General features: G+C 39.8%; 1 protein-coding gene across 1 annotated transcript in view; it reads right to left on the reverse strand.

The window, feature by feature from the left end:
* Positions 1–16,451, reverse strand: part of PLEKHA5 (pleckstrin homology domain containing A5) — a 103,171-nt gene that overhangs the window by 71,490 nt on the left and 15,230 nt on the right. Inside the window, exons 4-6 of the mRNA XM_029284757.1 lie at positions 15,805–15,877; positions 6,331–6,431; positions 4,176–4,291 (exon numbers count right to left, since the gene is read on the reverse strand). Coding sequence (XP_029140590.1) covers positions 4,176–4,291; positions 6,331–6,431; positions 15,805–15,877 — 290 coding nt within the window. The remainder of the gene's footprint in view (positions 1–4,175; positions 4,292–6,330; positions 6,432–15,804; positions 15,878–16,451) is intronic.

Raw genomic sequence — 16,451 nt, forward strand, 5'->3', positions numbered from 1 at the left:
GATTGCTTCATTAAATGCTTTTGGTCTGTGCACTGAAGGTAAAACAAACAGGGTGGATTATGTTCATAAGTGCTTGGAATGAATGGAGCCACTGTATAAAATCCTTCAACATATTCTGATGGTTTATGCAGCCTGAATGGGACCTGTATTCAGCCAAAACTTATTTATAGCTATAAATTAAAGCAGAGATGAAGAGTGGAAAAGCATATTTTTTATTTCTTGTCGAAAAATCCCAGGATTTTGAGAACAGAAACTGGTACAGATGATGGTCACCTACTTGTTTGGCTTCTCTTATTCTGCTTTATTCAATCTATATCAAATANATCCGGATCTCTGGGGGGAGTTCGTTCCACAGGGTGGGGGCTCCCACAGAGAAGGCCCTCCCCCTGGGGGTCGCCAGCCGACACTGTTTGGCCGACGGCACCCTGAGGAGGCCCGCTCTGTGGGAGCGTACCGGTCGATGGGAGGCAATCTGCGGCAGAAGACGGTCTCGGAGATACCCAGGTCCGATGCCATGGAGCGGTGATTTGATTTAATCATATATTTCAGAGACTTTGCAATATCTGAGAAATGCTACGAATACTGGGTAAGTATAAAAAAACTGTAGTATGGAGCTATTTTGAACAATAACAAGTTTTCACTAATAACATTAAGATAATTTCATTGTTGGCTGAAACAATGTTGGTTGAAACAAGAAGAGATTGGACAGCTATTTGTCTGAAATGTTATAGGTTTCCTACCTGAGCAAGGGGTTGGACTAGATGACCTCCAAGATCCCTTCCAACTTTTTATTATTATTATTATTATTATTATTATTATTATTATTATTATTATTATTGCAATAGTGAATATTATACCAATATTGTATGATAGCTAATATAATAGAATAATATGCCATAACTGATGAAATAATTTCTTAGTATAAAACTGAAAATAACTGCAATATAAAAATAGAATTTTTTTTAAATGGAAAAGTTAGATTTTATTTTGTAAAGAACCTATTTCAATTTACCTACATTATAACAGAAATATAATCAGAAATATAGCCAAATGAGGATTTATTTCATTGTCTGAATGTCAGATTTGCTTATTCAAAACAATGTGCATTATTTATTCTCAATAAACCTCTCTGATCATTATTAAACCTGAACCTACTTATAACCAAAATGAAGAAAATCAAACAATACACAAACACACACACACACACACAATGTAGCAACATTTACAACTGAGACTCTACGAGAAAACAACTTTGGGAAAATGTAGATTAAAGATATTCACTAGGACAATAGAAGTCTAGAGAAATATGCTATGTTTATAATACAGTATTCAGACTGTATTATACAAAAAGACAGATTTAGAATAGAAATTATGAGTTACTGCTTCAATAAGAAAAGTGCAAAACTCTTTTTATTCCACAGTAATAATAGCAATTTTTCAGATATCAAATGGTTATTTTCAGCTTGAAAAGTATAAGAATAAAAAAGGCAGGAGTCAGGTTCCCTCTCCTTTGTACTTTAGATATCATTTCCCCTCTAAAATAGCTTAAAATATGATTATTTTGATTTTTCAACTTTCAGAATGGAGATGAAAATATCCAAGTCCAATCTGAAAAGAACTACTTATTTCAGCTACTGCAAATAATCAGGGCAGTAAATATGAAGAGGGAAAGAGGATTGGGATTTTATTATGTTTTTTTCCAGTTGACATGTTCCAATTCCCAGGCCTCAGAAGCAAAACTAAATTCATAACTTTGTTAAATAAAAGCTTTCGTTCTTGGGATACCAATGTTTTCCTAAAACATTATCCAGCTTAATAATAAACTGTAAACAACAGAAAATAAATACAATGTTTTAACAGAAACAGCCAAGAATCAAATCAGGGAAAGTACATCCTATTCAAAGTAGATTAAACATCTAATTTGTTTTGCAATTCTAACTACTTGCTTTGATTGGTTTGGAGCATGGAAATATTAAATATAACAAAAATAGTAAAATATCTTTTATTCGAGGTGAATACAATATCTAATTTTAATTTATTACTTATTTATCCCGAATAACTTTGCAGTTCAGTAAGCAGAAGCTAGAATGTGAGCAATCTAGGCCAACATAAGTTTTCATGTACTGCCTGCTAAACCCATGAGAACAATATTATGGATGAAATTTATAGCCTTGGCTGTCGAGGGAAAAGTCACCTTAGCTCTGTACCACTGTATGGCAAGGAATTATTGCTACATAAAACTATACTACAAAATAGGGCAACAGCCCATTAAAATCCACTTATCGCCTCTGCAATTCTTCATTCTATTACTGACAAAATGGAACAAGCCTTAGTAGCATGCAAGCCCCAGAGTATCTTTACTGTTCATAGATTTGTCTGCTTCCCAAGTCCTAAAAAATGCCTCTGTGTCAGCCACAAACAACCAGACCCAGACCCAGACCTAGACCCACACATGTAGGGTTTAGACCAGCTACTTTATTGTCTATGGAGATTCTCAAATCATCCAGGTCATGGTTGTCCCAAAGATGCTTTTTCAAAAGGCCACTGTACTTTCTTTGGTTTTTCATCATCATCATCATCGTCGTCGTCGTCGTAGTAGTAATAGTAATAATAAAGTTGGAAGGGACCTTGGAGGTCATCAAGGTCAACCCCCTGCTCAGGCAGGTAACCCTATGTCATGGATAGGCAACCTTGGCTCTTTTATGACTCGTGGACTTCAACTCCCAGAATTCCTGAGCCAGCCATGCTGAGGGGAAAGGGAGAGTTTCCAAGCTGAGCCATGCTGGCTCAGGAATTCTGGGAGTTGAAGTCCACGAGTCATAAAAGAGCCAAGGTTGCCTACCCCTGCCCTATACCATTTCAGACAAATGGCTGTCTAGTTTCTTCTTAAAAACTTCCAGTGTTGGAGCATTCACCGCTTCTGGAGGCAGGTTATAGATGTTTCACTTCTCATCCAAGAAGCCTCTTCAGTTCTCAACTGAAGAAGCTTCTTGGATGAGAAGTGAAAAGTTTTCAAGGAAAAAATAAAGTCCAGTTGCCTTCTGAAAAAGCACCTTCGGGATAGCTGCTTTATTGTTCTCTGCTTATAATCCAGGAATCTCCCCAGACTGGCAGACTTGCATGGGAAAGACCAGGCAAGACTCAAAGATATGGGAGGAGGGGGGGGTGTCATCAGACCTTGCCCTGTTGTATTAATGTAGAAGGCCCAAACTACCGTGTTTTCCCCAAAAATAAAACTGGGTCTTTTATTAATTTTTGCTCCAAAAGATGTATTAGGGCTTATTTTCCGGTTAGGTCTTATATTTGGGAAAATACGGTACTAAATATGCCTGTCTGGCTGACTATCTTAACTGGGGCTTATTTTTGGGGTGGGGCTTATATTACGAGTGTCCTGAAAAATCATGCTGGGGCTTATTTTCCGGGAAACATGGTAATTCCCCATTTGAGCCCTCCTTCTAACTGGGACAGTTGCTCTCCAACAGTCTGCACCAGTATAAGTCTCCTGAAAACAACTGAACCTCAACAGAAAGCCTTGGGAGATGACACATCGTTTGGATCTTCCAGTAAACCGTAAGGTGCACACATCCAGGGAAACAGCTTAAGTAAGCTTTGATGTTACTTTTTTAAGGTCTTCAGAAAGCTAACAAATACGAGGCTCGGTTTTTAGTACAGAACACATCTCCTCACAATATGTAATCATGGCCGGAACCATAACTGGCTGATTGCAAGACCGCCTCCTACCAAATACCTCCCTTCGACCAGTCCACTCCCACAGAGAGGGCCTCCTTAGGGTGCCGTCGGCCAGTCAATGCCGGCTGGCGACCCCCAAGGGGAGAGCCTTCTCTGTGGCAGCTCCTGCCCTCTGGAATGACCTACCCCCCGACCTACGTACAACTGCGGACCTGCGCCTTTTTCGCCAAGCCCTGAAAACCCATCTATTTCGTGCGGCCGGCCTGGCGTAGTCTTAATTAGGTTTTAGTATAGGTTTTTATATGGGGTATTTTAGAGCAGGCCTTTATTTATTTAATTTAATTTTAGAATAGATATTTATTGTGATTTTATTATTGCCTGTTCACCGCCCTGAGTCCCGTAAGGGAGATAGGGCGGTATACAAATCTAAATAAACATAAACAAAATAAACATAAACATTCTATGGGGCTGTCAACTTACATTACCTTTTCACAGGCTCTGTCTGTACAAGAGCTGCGTCTATCATGGCTTTCATCCATAACTCCATTTCCTTCCCTGTATCTGTGCAGAAATAATAGGTCCTCATGTTTGGATGAGCTGCCTGATTGGAAATGACACGGTCATTTTGTGGGGAGAAAGGTACAACATTCTGTTAAGACAGAAAAGAGAAAATGGGAAAAAAAAAATCAAAGATCATTACTGGTTTCCTTAATCAGTAATTTATCGCTTTCAAGATTTATGCAAGCTGCTGCTAGAAACCCACCCCACTGTAACTAATACAAAACTATTCATCACTGTGCTCATCTTCTGAGGCAATTATATTTGAGGAAAAGCACATTAGTATTAAATTTGGAAGGCTTGTTGTTGTTCAGAGCCCCTGCTGAGTTTCTAAATGATTTCTATCAATTATAGAATAAATATTTTCTGCTGGCATCTGGTATGCACAGATTATAGAAATGGATTAGCTGGGATCAGGGGAAAAAAAAGCATAGGAAGTTGCAAATATATACTCACCCGTTAAAATATGAAGCGTGATTTAGTTTACTCATCGCCAAGAACAGCTCAAAGTAGTTCAAATCCAGGAAACAAAAATGTGAAAGGTCAGGACATTTTATAGAAAAAGAGTTAATTATGCATACAATGAAGAAAATGTACCTTGAAAAACCTATGCTAAAGACAGCAGGTCAGATATGGGGAAAAGACCAGCCTAACACTATTTTCACTTGAATGTCTGAACTACAGGTGGTCCTCAACTTACGATCACAACTGAGCGCAAAAATGGTTAAGTCAGACATTTGTTAGGTGAATGTTGCCCCATTTTACAACTTTTCTTGCCTCGGTTGTTAAGTGAATCACTGCAGCTGATAAGTTAGCAACTGTGGGGAAAAATGCACGCGCAGCAAACTGCCGTGCTTTCCCCCCCACAAACCTCATAACTTCTTGATACCCTTTGTCCCAATGAAGCAGCCAGAAGGTCATACCCTTTTGACTTAATGCCTCACCTACCTAAAACAGATAATATGCTCAAGTTCCTTCTCCTATCTTTTCCTCCCTTTGTTAGTTCCTTCTGCTTTCATCTCCCTGTATTTGTTCTTACCTAGTCTTTGATAATGTAATGTGTTACTAGGAATTTTCCAATGAAGAAACTTTATGTCAGCATCTAATGGTTAAACTTATGAATGTAAAATGTCAGCATCTAATGGTTAAGCTGGCGTTTGTAACAAGTATATAAGAAGTGTGTATATAAGCTGTGTGTATAAGTGTGTATATAAATGTGTATATAAGCTGTGTCCTGCAGCTTCAAACCTCTGCTCAAGACATGCCTGCGTCTTTTTCTTAGCGTCTTACAAGCAACCTGGTTTGTTATCTGGCTTCCCCATTGACTTTGTTTATCAAAAGGTCGGAAAAGGGGATCACAAGAATTTTGATCACATGATCACAAGGATACTGCAATGGTCATTAAGTGTGAGAAATGTTCATACGTCACTTTTTTCAGTGCCGCTGTAACTCTGAAAGGTCATTAAACGAAAGGTTGTAAGTTGAGGACTGCCTGTATATTCTTAATGATACAAGTAGTCTGCTTTAGTCTGGCAAGATTTCTCTCTACAGGAGATTTATCCAAGGGGTTAACAGCTTCAGGAGTTATGGGTGTGGGAAAAGACTAACTTCATTAAAAAGAACATGCAAATTGGATGAGGAAACTATATGGAGCAGGAACAGGAAGTAACTAGCTTGCAAAGACAAGGCTAATTGGAATCTCTGACAGGTATTAAAAACACAAAAAGGCAATGCTCACATGTTGTGCTGGGTTGAAATTAATTTCAGTTGAATATGTTACAGATCCTACTAACTGTGCTTTATTGAATAAGCAAACTGTCTGCACAAAATGCATTTATTTCCTGAGAAAACTATAAAAGTCTTATGCTGAAGTTGCAGGAGTATTGCAATCAAGTCAAATTATTCCTTAGTTGGTTAGAATGGAAAACAAGCACACGCATTCCGATTTAATGAAACGAGGAAGAAAATGTCTGCGTGCATTTTGTTTCAGGAACTGTTCCCTTTCTGTGATTCATGTGTTCACAATTATACTCCACTGAAATATGAAACACCCACAAACGCGAAGTTGAAGAATATTCTCACCTTAAATGCATATTTGCGGTTGATATGATCTTCAGAAGAAAGCATGGCTATCTGAAAGCTTGGAAGAAGAATGCTTCCTAATATTCCTTCTTCTTTTTCATCTAGAAAATATAGAAAAATAACTGAGAAAAGAAGGAAATTATCATACAGTGTTAAGAAAAAAAAATGCATGTACATCTTCCCTGGCTTTTGGAACCTGAATCTTTTATATTTGGCAATTTCGCTTGTTCTTTTTTTCTTTTGTAACCACCATGTTTCCACCACAGATTCTTAGAGATGATAAGTAATGATGCTTTTAGAGTAGAATCTGACAAAACAGCTAACTCTGTCCGGCTCTCTTCTTATCTTCTGGAGACGTATGTGTGTGTTTGTGTAGGCATGGGTACACAGAACAATGACTGCGGCTAAAGAAGTTACTGGAGAAAGAATGTGTCAGGTGCAAAAGATAGGTCCACACATGAAGGTCCAATTAAACCGATTTATTGCTATTCATGCCAATATACAAGAATATTCTCAACTGCATTTCCTTGGAATTAGATAAGGAATTCAAGGGAGGTTGGACTTAGTTCGCTTGTGGCTATGTAGGGATTCTACACTGATCCCTCTTTTAACTCTACCCTCAGATTCTGCCACTCCTGCTTCTACAGCACAGGTGTCAAACTCGATCGCATCACATGACGTATCGTGATTTTTTTGCCTTTGTGAAGCTGGGGTGGGCGTGGCTTGTATGTGACACATCCGGCCCATAGGCCGCCAGTTTGACACCCCTGTCCTATGGAATGTGAATAGGAAAACAATTTGAAAGGACTCATGGGGCTATAAATCTCCATTAAACTACGCCATTTCTTCCAGCAGTGAAAAAGAATAAAGAATCATCTAGAACGGGGGTGTCAAACTGCCGGCCCGCGGAAGCCACACCCACCCCACTGCCAGCAATGGCAAAACAGTCCCGATACGTTGTGCGATGTCATGTGATGTCACGAGTTTGACACGTCTGATCTAGAAACCCAACTGCAAACCCTAGGTCACCAGCCACCTCTATGTGTCCTGTTGCCTCCTTCCTTCCCTCTGTCTCATCAGAGATCTCCTCAGAGCCATTGACTGATTCTTTCGACAAGTCATCATAAATATTTTCCCCCAACCATCAAGATATTATTTGACTAAATGGATAGGGAAGATTAAATAAAAGACCTGAATTAAAGGCCTGATTTTATTTTATTTTTTTGACAATATTTTATTAAGTTTTATCAGGATAGGGGAAAACAAGAATCAGTATAGGTCAGTGGTTCTCAACCTTTTTAATGCCGCGACCCCAACCGGTCGTAAGTCGAGGACTAAACCGGTCGTAAGTCGAGGACTAAACCGGTCGCAAGTCGAGGACTAAACTGGTCGTAAGTCGAGGACTACCCAACCGGTCGTAAGTCGAGGACTTTCCCTGCCCGGGAGCGCCGAGCATGCGTGGTTCCGCCCCCTGCGCTGGCCGAGGCGTAGCTGGCAAGTGGCAGAGACGGAGCAGGCCGACCACCAGCTGGCTCAGCCCAAGGGAGGTAAGGCACCCGCCGGAAAAGGGGGAAAAAATGGCGGACAAAAAAATGGCGGACAAAAAAAATGGCGGACAGCCTTGCTTGGCGACCCCCATGAAATGGTCGATCGACCCCAAATGGGGTCCCGACCCACAGGTTGAGAACCACTGGTATAGGTAATGGGATTTGGGATAGAGTTGAGGGATGGGATTAGGGTGGGAATAGGTACAACAATGGGGTTGCTCCCAATAACATTCCACACTTTAGCGAGCAACTATCGTCCGGATACAAGTATTCAAGAGGGATAATCAATATAATAATAAATGTGTAGTCAACAAAAATAGCAAAGATTGTAAAAAGTTATAAAGCATATCAATTAATCATAAGAAAAGTCAGTCATCTTAATAAGTTTCACAACCGATTTTCGTTAACTCATTTTGCTAACCATTGATAAAAATTTTCCCATGTTTTAAAATAAACTGAGTCTTCTTTCTCTTTAATCTCTAGTGTTAATCTGTCCATTTCTGCACATTCTAAAATTTTCCTAATTATAATCTCACCAGATGGTACATCTTCATTTTTCCAGTATTGGGCAAATGCTATTCTCGCAGCTGTCAATATATGTAATATTAAATACTCATTCTCTTTCCCGTAGTTAAAAGACCTGTTATTTTAAAGACAGTGTTAAGGTAAGGGAATTTATGATGCCTCTTGAGTAGAGAGGACTCTGTAATTCAGCTATGCAATGTTTCATATACAGTTTGGAAGACATCCTGAGAATTTGTGGGAATAAAGCATTTGTCTGCATCTCATTAAAACATTAGAATAAGAGACTGCCATTATAGCAGCCCAATCCTGGATCCAGGCGCAGTAGCTTTAATAATTATTTTAATTAATTATTGATTAATTAATACCACGGCTGCATTGGCATTCTGTGTGTTCCCACATATTTTTTCTCAGCTGAATCCAAAGCATAGCAAAGCTTTACTCTAGGGTATATTAAGACCATCCTGCTGCTGCCAGTTCATATTCCTGCGAAAGACTAGACTGAATTCTGTAACTGCTTTTCAATCAGTGTCTGCCTGGTTCCAAACAAAACATATATCTCCACATTGTTGAGCACTCAGGGAAGGTATCCTATCGCTGTTTTTAGTGGCAGCTCTGAAATAAAATAATGCTGTTGTTTTTTGTTGTTGTTGTTGTTGTTTTCAAAAGAAACAGGCAGGCTTCAAAGAAGGCTATTATTGCTACAACATAAATCTTCTGGAATAAAAAAAAAAGCACAAGTCACTTTTAATTAAATACCCCTTTGGATGCAAAGAATATATGTAGATATTTCAGTGTATTAGTACTCATGAAGGAACATGATACAGTCCAAGCATTGAATAAACTAGAGCAGCGGCCCCCAAACATTTGGGCACCAGGGACCGGTTCCGTGGAGAGAGGTTTTTCCATGGACCGGAGGGGAGTGGTGGTTTCGAATCCCACTTCCTGCTTTGCTTGTTTGCGCAACCCAGTTTCTGGCATGCCGCGGACTGGTGCTGGTCCTCAGACAGGGGGTTAAGTTCCCCTGATCTAGAGAAACAATACTATGCTGGAATATTGTCCGTCTATCTGTCCCACCCACCCATCCATCATCCTTTCATCCATCCATCCCTCCATCCATCCACAAATTGTCTTGCTCAATTTTTCTCTAGTTTGTTTCCTTTTTTCACAGCAGTTCTATTACATTTGAACGCAGGCACTAAATGAAAGTAGCCATCTGAAATTATGTTTGCATTCTTAAATGGCACACGTGATTCCTGAGACTCAAGAGGATCAGTATGATGTAATGATAAATACTGGGGTGCAACTTAGGCGCTCAAGACTAAGGGCATAGGGTTCCCTTCTCCTATTCTTCCCTACAACATCCATGCTATGAGGCGAGTTGGGATGAAAGAGAGATAGAAGAGTAAAGTCATTCAATGAACTTCCATGGCTGAGGATGGCCAACATCTTAAGTACCACACTGCAAAATAAATACATTTGTCTGTGGATGGAACAAGTTAACTCCCAGTTTATGTGCCAAATGGATTTACATCACTGAACACCAAACGACAGGCCTCATGCCAGATTGTGAGTGGGATTTGCATATGTGGCTTCTGTATGGAACTCCTCACAAATCTTTATGGTGCCCACAAGACCACCAAGATAGCTGAGCCTTGTGGCAGTCTACACAACTTAAAAATAGTGTTTAATTCTTATATCAACCAAGATAAAACAAATGCCTCATCATGGTTTGCATTTAATTAAGACTCTCCTATCTGGAAGCAGCACACCTGCCTCAGTGAGTATAAAACTGAGCTTAATTTAATTCAAATTTCAGTTCAGGGTACTTTCTGCTCCTCAGTCTTTAATATGCAATATGGGAATAAAATGTATCTATTTTCCAACATTATCATACATTCCCTGCTATGAATACTTTCTCCTTCTGCTAAAAATAAGCACCACTTTGAAATCCTCTATCCCAGTGATGCGAACCTTTTAGAGACTCAACCCCCCCGCCCACCACACTGCCCCTGCCCCACCGCCTGCCCGCAGGGCCACCCATCGCCTCTACGGCCCACCGCAGATCGCCATGGCTGCTCAGCAGCGCCATGGTGGCCACACCCTCCGCCCGCGCCCCACAGCATCATCTGCGCGCAATGGGGTGCGAGGGCGGAGTCTTGTTCCTGCTGCTCGGCTGCCATGTCCTTGGCTGCGCTGCTCTGCGCGGGCTGTGCCCAGGGGTGAGTCTCCTCCGGGGGGGGGATTGCTGGTGAGGAGGGGGCCGTGAGGGGAGGCGGGACTGGGGCGACAGCGCACATGCCCACAGAGAAGGCTCTGAGTGCCGCCTCTGGCACGCGTGCCATAGGTTTGCCACCACTGCTCTAACCCCATGAAGGCCTGGAAATCCTCCACCTTCTGAATCTCATCACTTAGCTTGAAAATTGTCCAGTGCAATGGCCACTATCACAGGACACCTTGCTTTCTTGGCTCCAAAAGTGATAGTAAGATTGATGGTAAGTCACCAGCTGAGGAAATGGGAACACCTGTTCAACAGTATGCTGTTATGAAACAGATTTACTCTTTTCCAGTTAAATGTCTAGTTTATTTCTAATTATATGTAAATTACAGATAACCATATTGATACTGAAATTATTTGCATTATTATCATCTTATTAAAAAGAGCCTCTCTATAAGAGCTTTCTTTCATCTACGAATTTCTTTGCCTCCTACATGCATTTTTATTTGTACACAGAATATGAAAAGGATTAAGAAACAAACAATGACGATTCTCTTATCTCAGGCCTTCGGTACAAATATTTATTCAATTAGGATGCTCTATTGTGTGCAGCAAAGGTGAATTTGCTCTTTTATCCTTCAGCAAATGCAAGAAAAACAGGAGCAAAAAAAAACATTGCCACAATGATAAACTACTATGGAGTTGAGCAAAAATCTTGAAACTTCAGGATAAAAAGGATCTTTATTGAATCTGGACCTTGCATATTCTTAATGTATTTACTGAAACATAACATTAAAGGTGCAAGAATGGTTATAAATATTTGTGTTTCCTATACCATTGTAACAAAGGTTGCTTAGAACAGTTGTATGTTTATCTACAAGTAATTTTCACTGCATTTATTGGGACAGAAAAACAACAACCTCATTCTGACCTATAATATGCATTAATAATTGCTTTTATTTTTATTATTGCATTTTATACTACCAACTACTGAATCTTACAGCAATTTGCGATAAAAATAAAACCAGAATAGAAAAATAAAGGATAGGCAGAACATTCATGGAACATTCTGATTCTGAAACAACCCAGCCAGTCATTCTGAGTGTTGCAGAATCTAATTTTTGTAGTGAACAATTTCTCTTTTCATTCTTCTTTTCCTCCTTCCACTATGGTAGTACAGTATTTGCAAGTGAATATTAGAATATCTGGTTATTAACACAATTCCCTTCAATTCTTTTACCTTGGGTATATAAGTGGTCTATTTATCATCTTAGCAAGTTAACATATAAATTTAATATTGAGGCTAAAACCAATCAACAAAATGGAAATACTCAAATAATTTGCATTAAAGATACTCAGAACTTTTAAACCTGGTTAGGATTAGTAATGTAGATGGATACAATAGGACAGGGGTCTTCAAACCTGGCCCTTTTATGACTTGTGGACTTCAACTCCCAGAATTCCTCAGCCAGGCATGTGTCTGGCTGAGGAATTCTGGGAGTTGAAGTCCACAAGCCATAAAAGGGCCAGGTTTGAAGAACCCTGCAATAGGATGCTTTCAAAAAAGATATAATGACTGTTGTGGAAGATGGAGTTGTGTGGCTATTTGCAATTGTGAAAGATAAGTTCAGAACAAGGGGTTCTCAGGCAGAAATGCCAGTTATGTCATAGGCTGCTTAGCCTCAAGGCCATGAAGTGCTGGGCAACAGCCCTTTGACAGATGAGAAAGATGGGAAGGAGAAACTATGATTGGGATATAAAAGGGAACTGCACCCTCACACATAAGGCAACCAACTGTTTAGCAAGGCTTTATTTTAGTTTGTAATAAATATTCTAATCTATTTGTGCCATGTGCGTACCTGAGAGTTCAGCTGAATACAAGACTAGCAGGTTAGTAAAACTCTGCAAAGACAGTGGACTAAGATTTACTGTCAGATCCTGGTCTGTGGACCTAGACAGAAATGGATGAACCAGTAGGGGAAAAAAACCCCACTGACAGCCATCTCCCTAATTACAGTACAATTTTAGCTCAACCAAAGTCTCCATGTATTAAATTACAATACTGCAGCGGGCCTAATTGTTACTCAGAATGGGCTGGCTTTTCCCACAGTCTATAATCTTTCTGAACATAATAGCTCCGCATTTCTAAACTGATCATAACATGAGCAATGTGGTTCTTCTGCAAACCTTTAAAGTGAAAGGAATTAGCTCAGTTTAAAATTATTGCCATATTTCTGCTGGAAAACCTTGGTTTCCATTCTATTTCAGTCTCCCAGTGCTGAATATTAATTCTTTCTCTTTAACATTTGGTCAACGGACATTTCCTTTTATCCCAGACCCAATCTCCTGGATGATCTTTAGCTCCAGTCTTGAAGATGTTTATGTTCCAATTGTCTTTTCTTCACCATTATCTGAACCTGCCAGTTTTTAGTTTCAGTTTTACTATGCAGATACTTTCATAGCTCTGATCAAACTGGTGCTTCAGTATTATATATGAAAAATGTTTAATGAAGAGAAGGAAGAGGGGGGACATGATAGCAGTGTTCCAATATCTCAGGGGCTGCCATAAAGAAGAGGGAGTCAAGCTATTCTCCAAAGCGCCTGAGGGCAGGACAAGAAGCAACGGGTGGAAACTAATCAAGGAGAGAAGCAACCTGGAACTAAGGAGAAACTTCCTGACAGTTAGAACAATTAACCAGTGGAACAACCTGCCTCCAGAAGCGGTGAATGCTCCAACACTGGAAGTTTTTTTTAGAAGAGACTGGCAGCCATTTGTCTGAAATGGTATAGGGTTTCCTGCCTGAGCAGGGGGTTGGACTAGAGTAGACGACCTCCAAGGTCCCTTCCAACTTTTTTTTTTATTATTATTATTATTATTATTATTATTATTATTATTATTATTATTATTATTATTATTATTATTATTATTATTATTAAATGTGACAAAAAGGTTTGAGCATCAGAATGAAAACTATCCTGTATCTATTTGTCCTGTGATGCCATCCCTTTTAACTTGGAAATAAGTGAGGTCAGGATTAATCTTGCTTGGATAGGAGCCCATCAAGTTAAAGAATCAGTATCAATGTGACATCAAAAAAAATCACCCAGGCCTAGCAGGATTTGAACCATGCAGGTTTTAAGGACAGAAGTGGCTACAAGGAAGGTCACATTCAAATCCCCCCAAATGACAATATTTTAAGCAAAAGAAATAGCTCAGACGTTCTAATACAGGGGTGTCTTCAAACTTGGCCCTTTTATGACTTGTGGACTTCAACTCCCAGAATTCCTCAGCCAGCGTGCTTGGCTGAGGAATTCTGGGAGTTGAAGTCCACAAGTCATAAAAGGGCCAAGTTTGAAGACCCCTGTTTTAACAGAACACTCTACACTTTCAGCAACTTGTAATTCCCAGCGTCCTTTGGGGAAAGCCATAATGGTTACTTTCCTGAAGACAAAAAGTGTAAAAATTTGCAGCATCGATCTTAGAGGAATTCTCTATTGCATACAAAAATCTCTGAATTGCGCCAGTGAAGGAATAGGCTCCTTTGGGCTCAGTTAAGCCTGGGATTATCCAAATGCAATTACTGCTACCTATCTGACGATACTGAGATTAAGTCTGAAACTTAATGATTTGATGCTTCAAAACTCCAAAGTCAAAACTCCAAAGTAATTCACATATGACCCTTTATAAACTCCTTTATTGGCTTCTTAGTAAATCTCCCTCGCAGCTGAAACAGTTGAAGAAAGATTTTCATTCCCCTACATCATATTTTCCAGCTTCTTCTTAATCAGTTTGCTATTTTGTGCCAAACAAAATGCATCTATCAGCAAAAAAAAAAGAAGGAAAGATGGGGAAACGTAAGCATTAGAAGGGCCCATGGGATGCTAAGAAGCATATGCTACAATTTTGGTTTTCCTAATTAGGACAGAGTGGGTTATGCTAAGGGTGTGAGGAATTCTGGGAGTTGAAGTCTACAAGTCTTAAAGCTGCCAAGTTTGGATAGCCCTTCTTTTGTACAGTTTAAACCACAACGAACAAGCCTACTCAAGAAAAGAGATCCATAAGATGAATATGGATACTATTGCTATGGCTGTCATAAAACAATTAAAAGGAAAAGTGAGAGTACCCCAGTTTTCAAAAGTTGTATGGTGGCTTCCCTCAAACATCCTTCTCATCCTCTGCAACTTTAGGATTTGTGGACTTCAACTTCTAAATTCCCATGCTGGCTGGAGAATTCTGGAAGCTTAAGTCCATACTTCTTACAATAGCTGAGGCTGAGAAACACTGCTCTAGATTATTCTGAATAAACTGCAGCAGAAGTGCAAAATTTGTATTCATGAAGAACCTGTGGCAGTATATCAGATCAAATCAGAGAAAGCAACAGCGGAATAGCTAAAATTAGGAGTAAAGGACAGAGGTACTTGATCCATTTTATATGAAGATTGTGAGCTTCCCAACGTGTAATGCTGCTTCTGATATTGCATTTACCTAGCAACAATAATACAGCTTGTGATATAGGTCAGAGGACACACAAGACACAAAGACGGAGTTTGTTCTGACCCAGATAGCGCAAGGTTAGAACAGTGACCATTAATTTCCCATGGAACAAATTAAGGGTACTGCTCAAATCAGCACATTTATTTTTATATCAACAGAAGGGCAGAGTGACCATTACTTGTTCCAAAGTCATCATGTTCTATTTTTTTTTTAAAGATAACATAATATATTTTGGAAGTACAGCTTAACCCAGTGGTGGCGAACCTATGGCACAGGTGCCAGAGGCGGCACTCAGAGCCCTCTCTGTGGGCACGCGCGCCGTCGCCCCAGTCCTAGGCCTTCAGCTGGGTTTTATAAAACCTTTTCGCTTTAGGACTCCGCCACCATGTACAAAAAAAAAAGGTTCAATCAATCAGTCAATTTCAACTTCTCGCGGGGAAAAAAAAGATCTTGCAAAGTTGGAATTGATTGATTGAACTTTTTAGTCCCACCCAGTCTGCCGTTACCACCGCAGCCATGCCCACCCGATGGGCCACACTCACCCGATGGGCCACACCCACCCGATGGGCCATGCCCACCCAGCACCTGATGATGCATAAGTGGGTTTTGGGTTGCAGTTTGGGCACTCAGTCTCTAAAAGGTTTGCCATCACTGGCTTAACCCCATTGCTTAGAACCATTGAAAAGACTTACCTCGATAGTAGAAGAGACAGAGATCAGAAAGAACGAACCATCGCTTCTTCCAGAGCTTCATGCCGGTACTATCCTGTAGATAATGAAATACTGAATCATAGAGCTGGGAAGTGCAAGAGCTTTAGCACATTACCAAAATCAGAATCTTTCTATAATTCTGGAATAGCATGGGTTATTACATATTGGTGTAATTAAACCATTAAAGCTTTATCATCGCAAATAAAATCCCACATTGCCTGACATCTGTGTCCTGAATCAGAAGAGGTTGCCAAGGCAACCAATCACAGAGCCCTATTAACTTTATACCCTGGAAATGTTCCCAACTCACCTTTCTGACTCGTGTGCAAACAATCCTCAACTAAACATGCCTTTTTTCCTGAGTCACAAAGCTCAACACACAATGTTTTCAAATGTGGTTGGGAAATTATCAAGTTATAAGAAAAGACACGGAAGGATGGGATTTGTACTTTGGGTGGCATGCTTATCTTTTTATGCAAAAAAAGATTGATAAAACTTTTAGAAATCATATAATAAGGGCTGCATTGTTGAGAGTTTGGCAAAAATATTTTTTCAAGTTTGATGTTAAACTTCCAATTTGGGTGATACCGTCACATATTTTTCTGACTATACCTAGATTTGTGGTTATG

Source organism: Protobothrops mucrosquamatus, unplaced genomic scaffold (assembly GCF_001527695.2).
Source record: "Protobothrops mucrosquamatus isolate PMUCROS unplaced genomic scaffold, P.Mucros_1.0 scaffold906, whole genome shotgun sequence".
In the NCBI taxonomy this organism is placed as follows: domain Eukaryota; kingdom Metazoa; phylum Chordata; class Lepidosauria; order Squamata; family Viperidae; genus Protobothrops; species Protobothrops mucrosquamatus.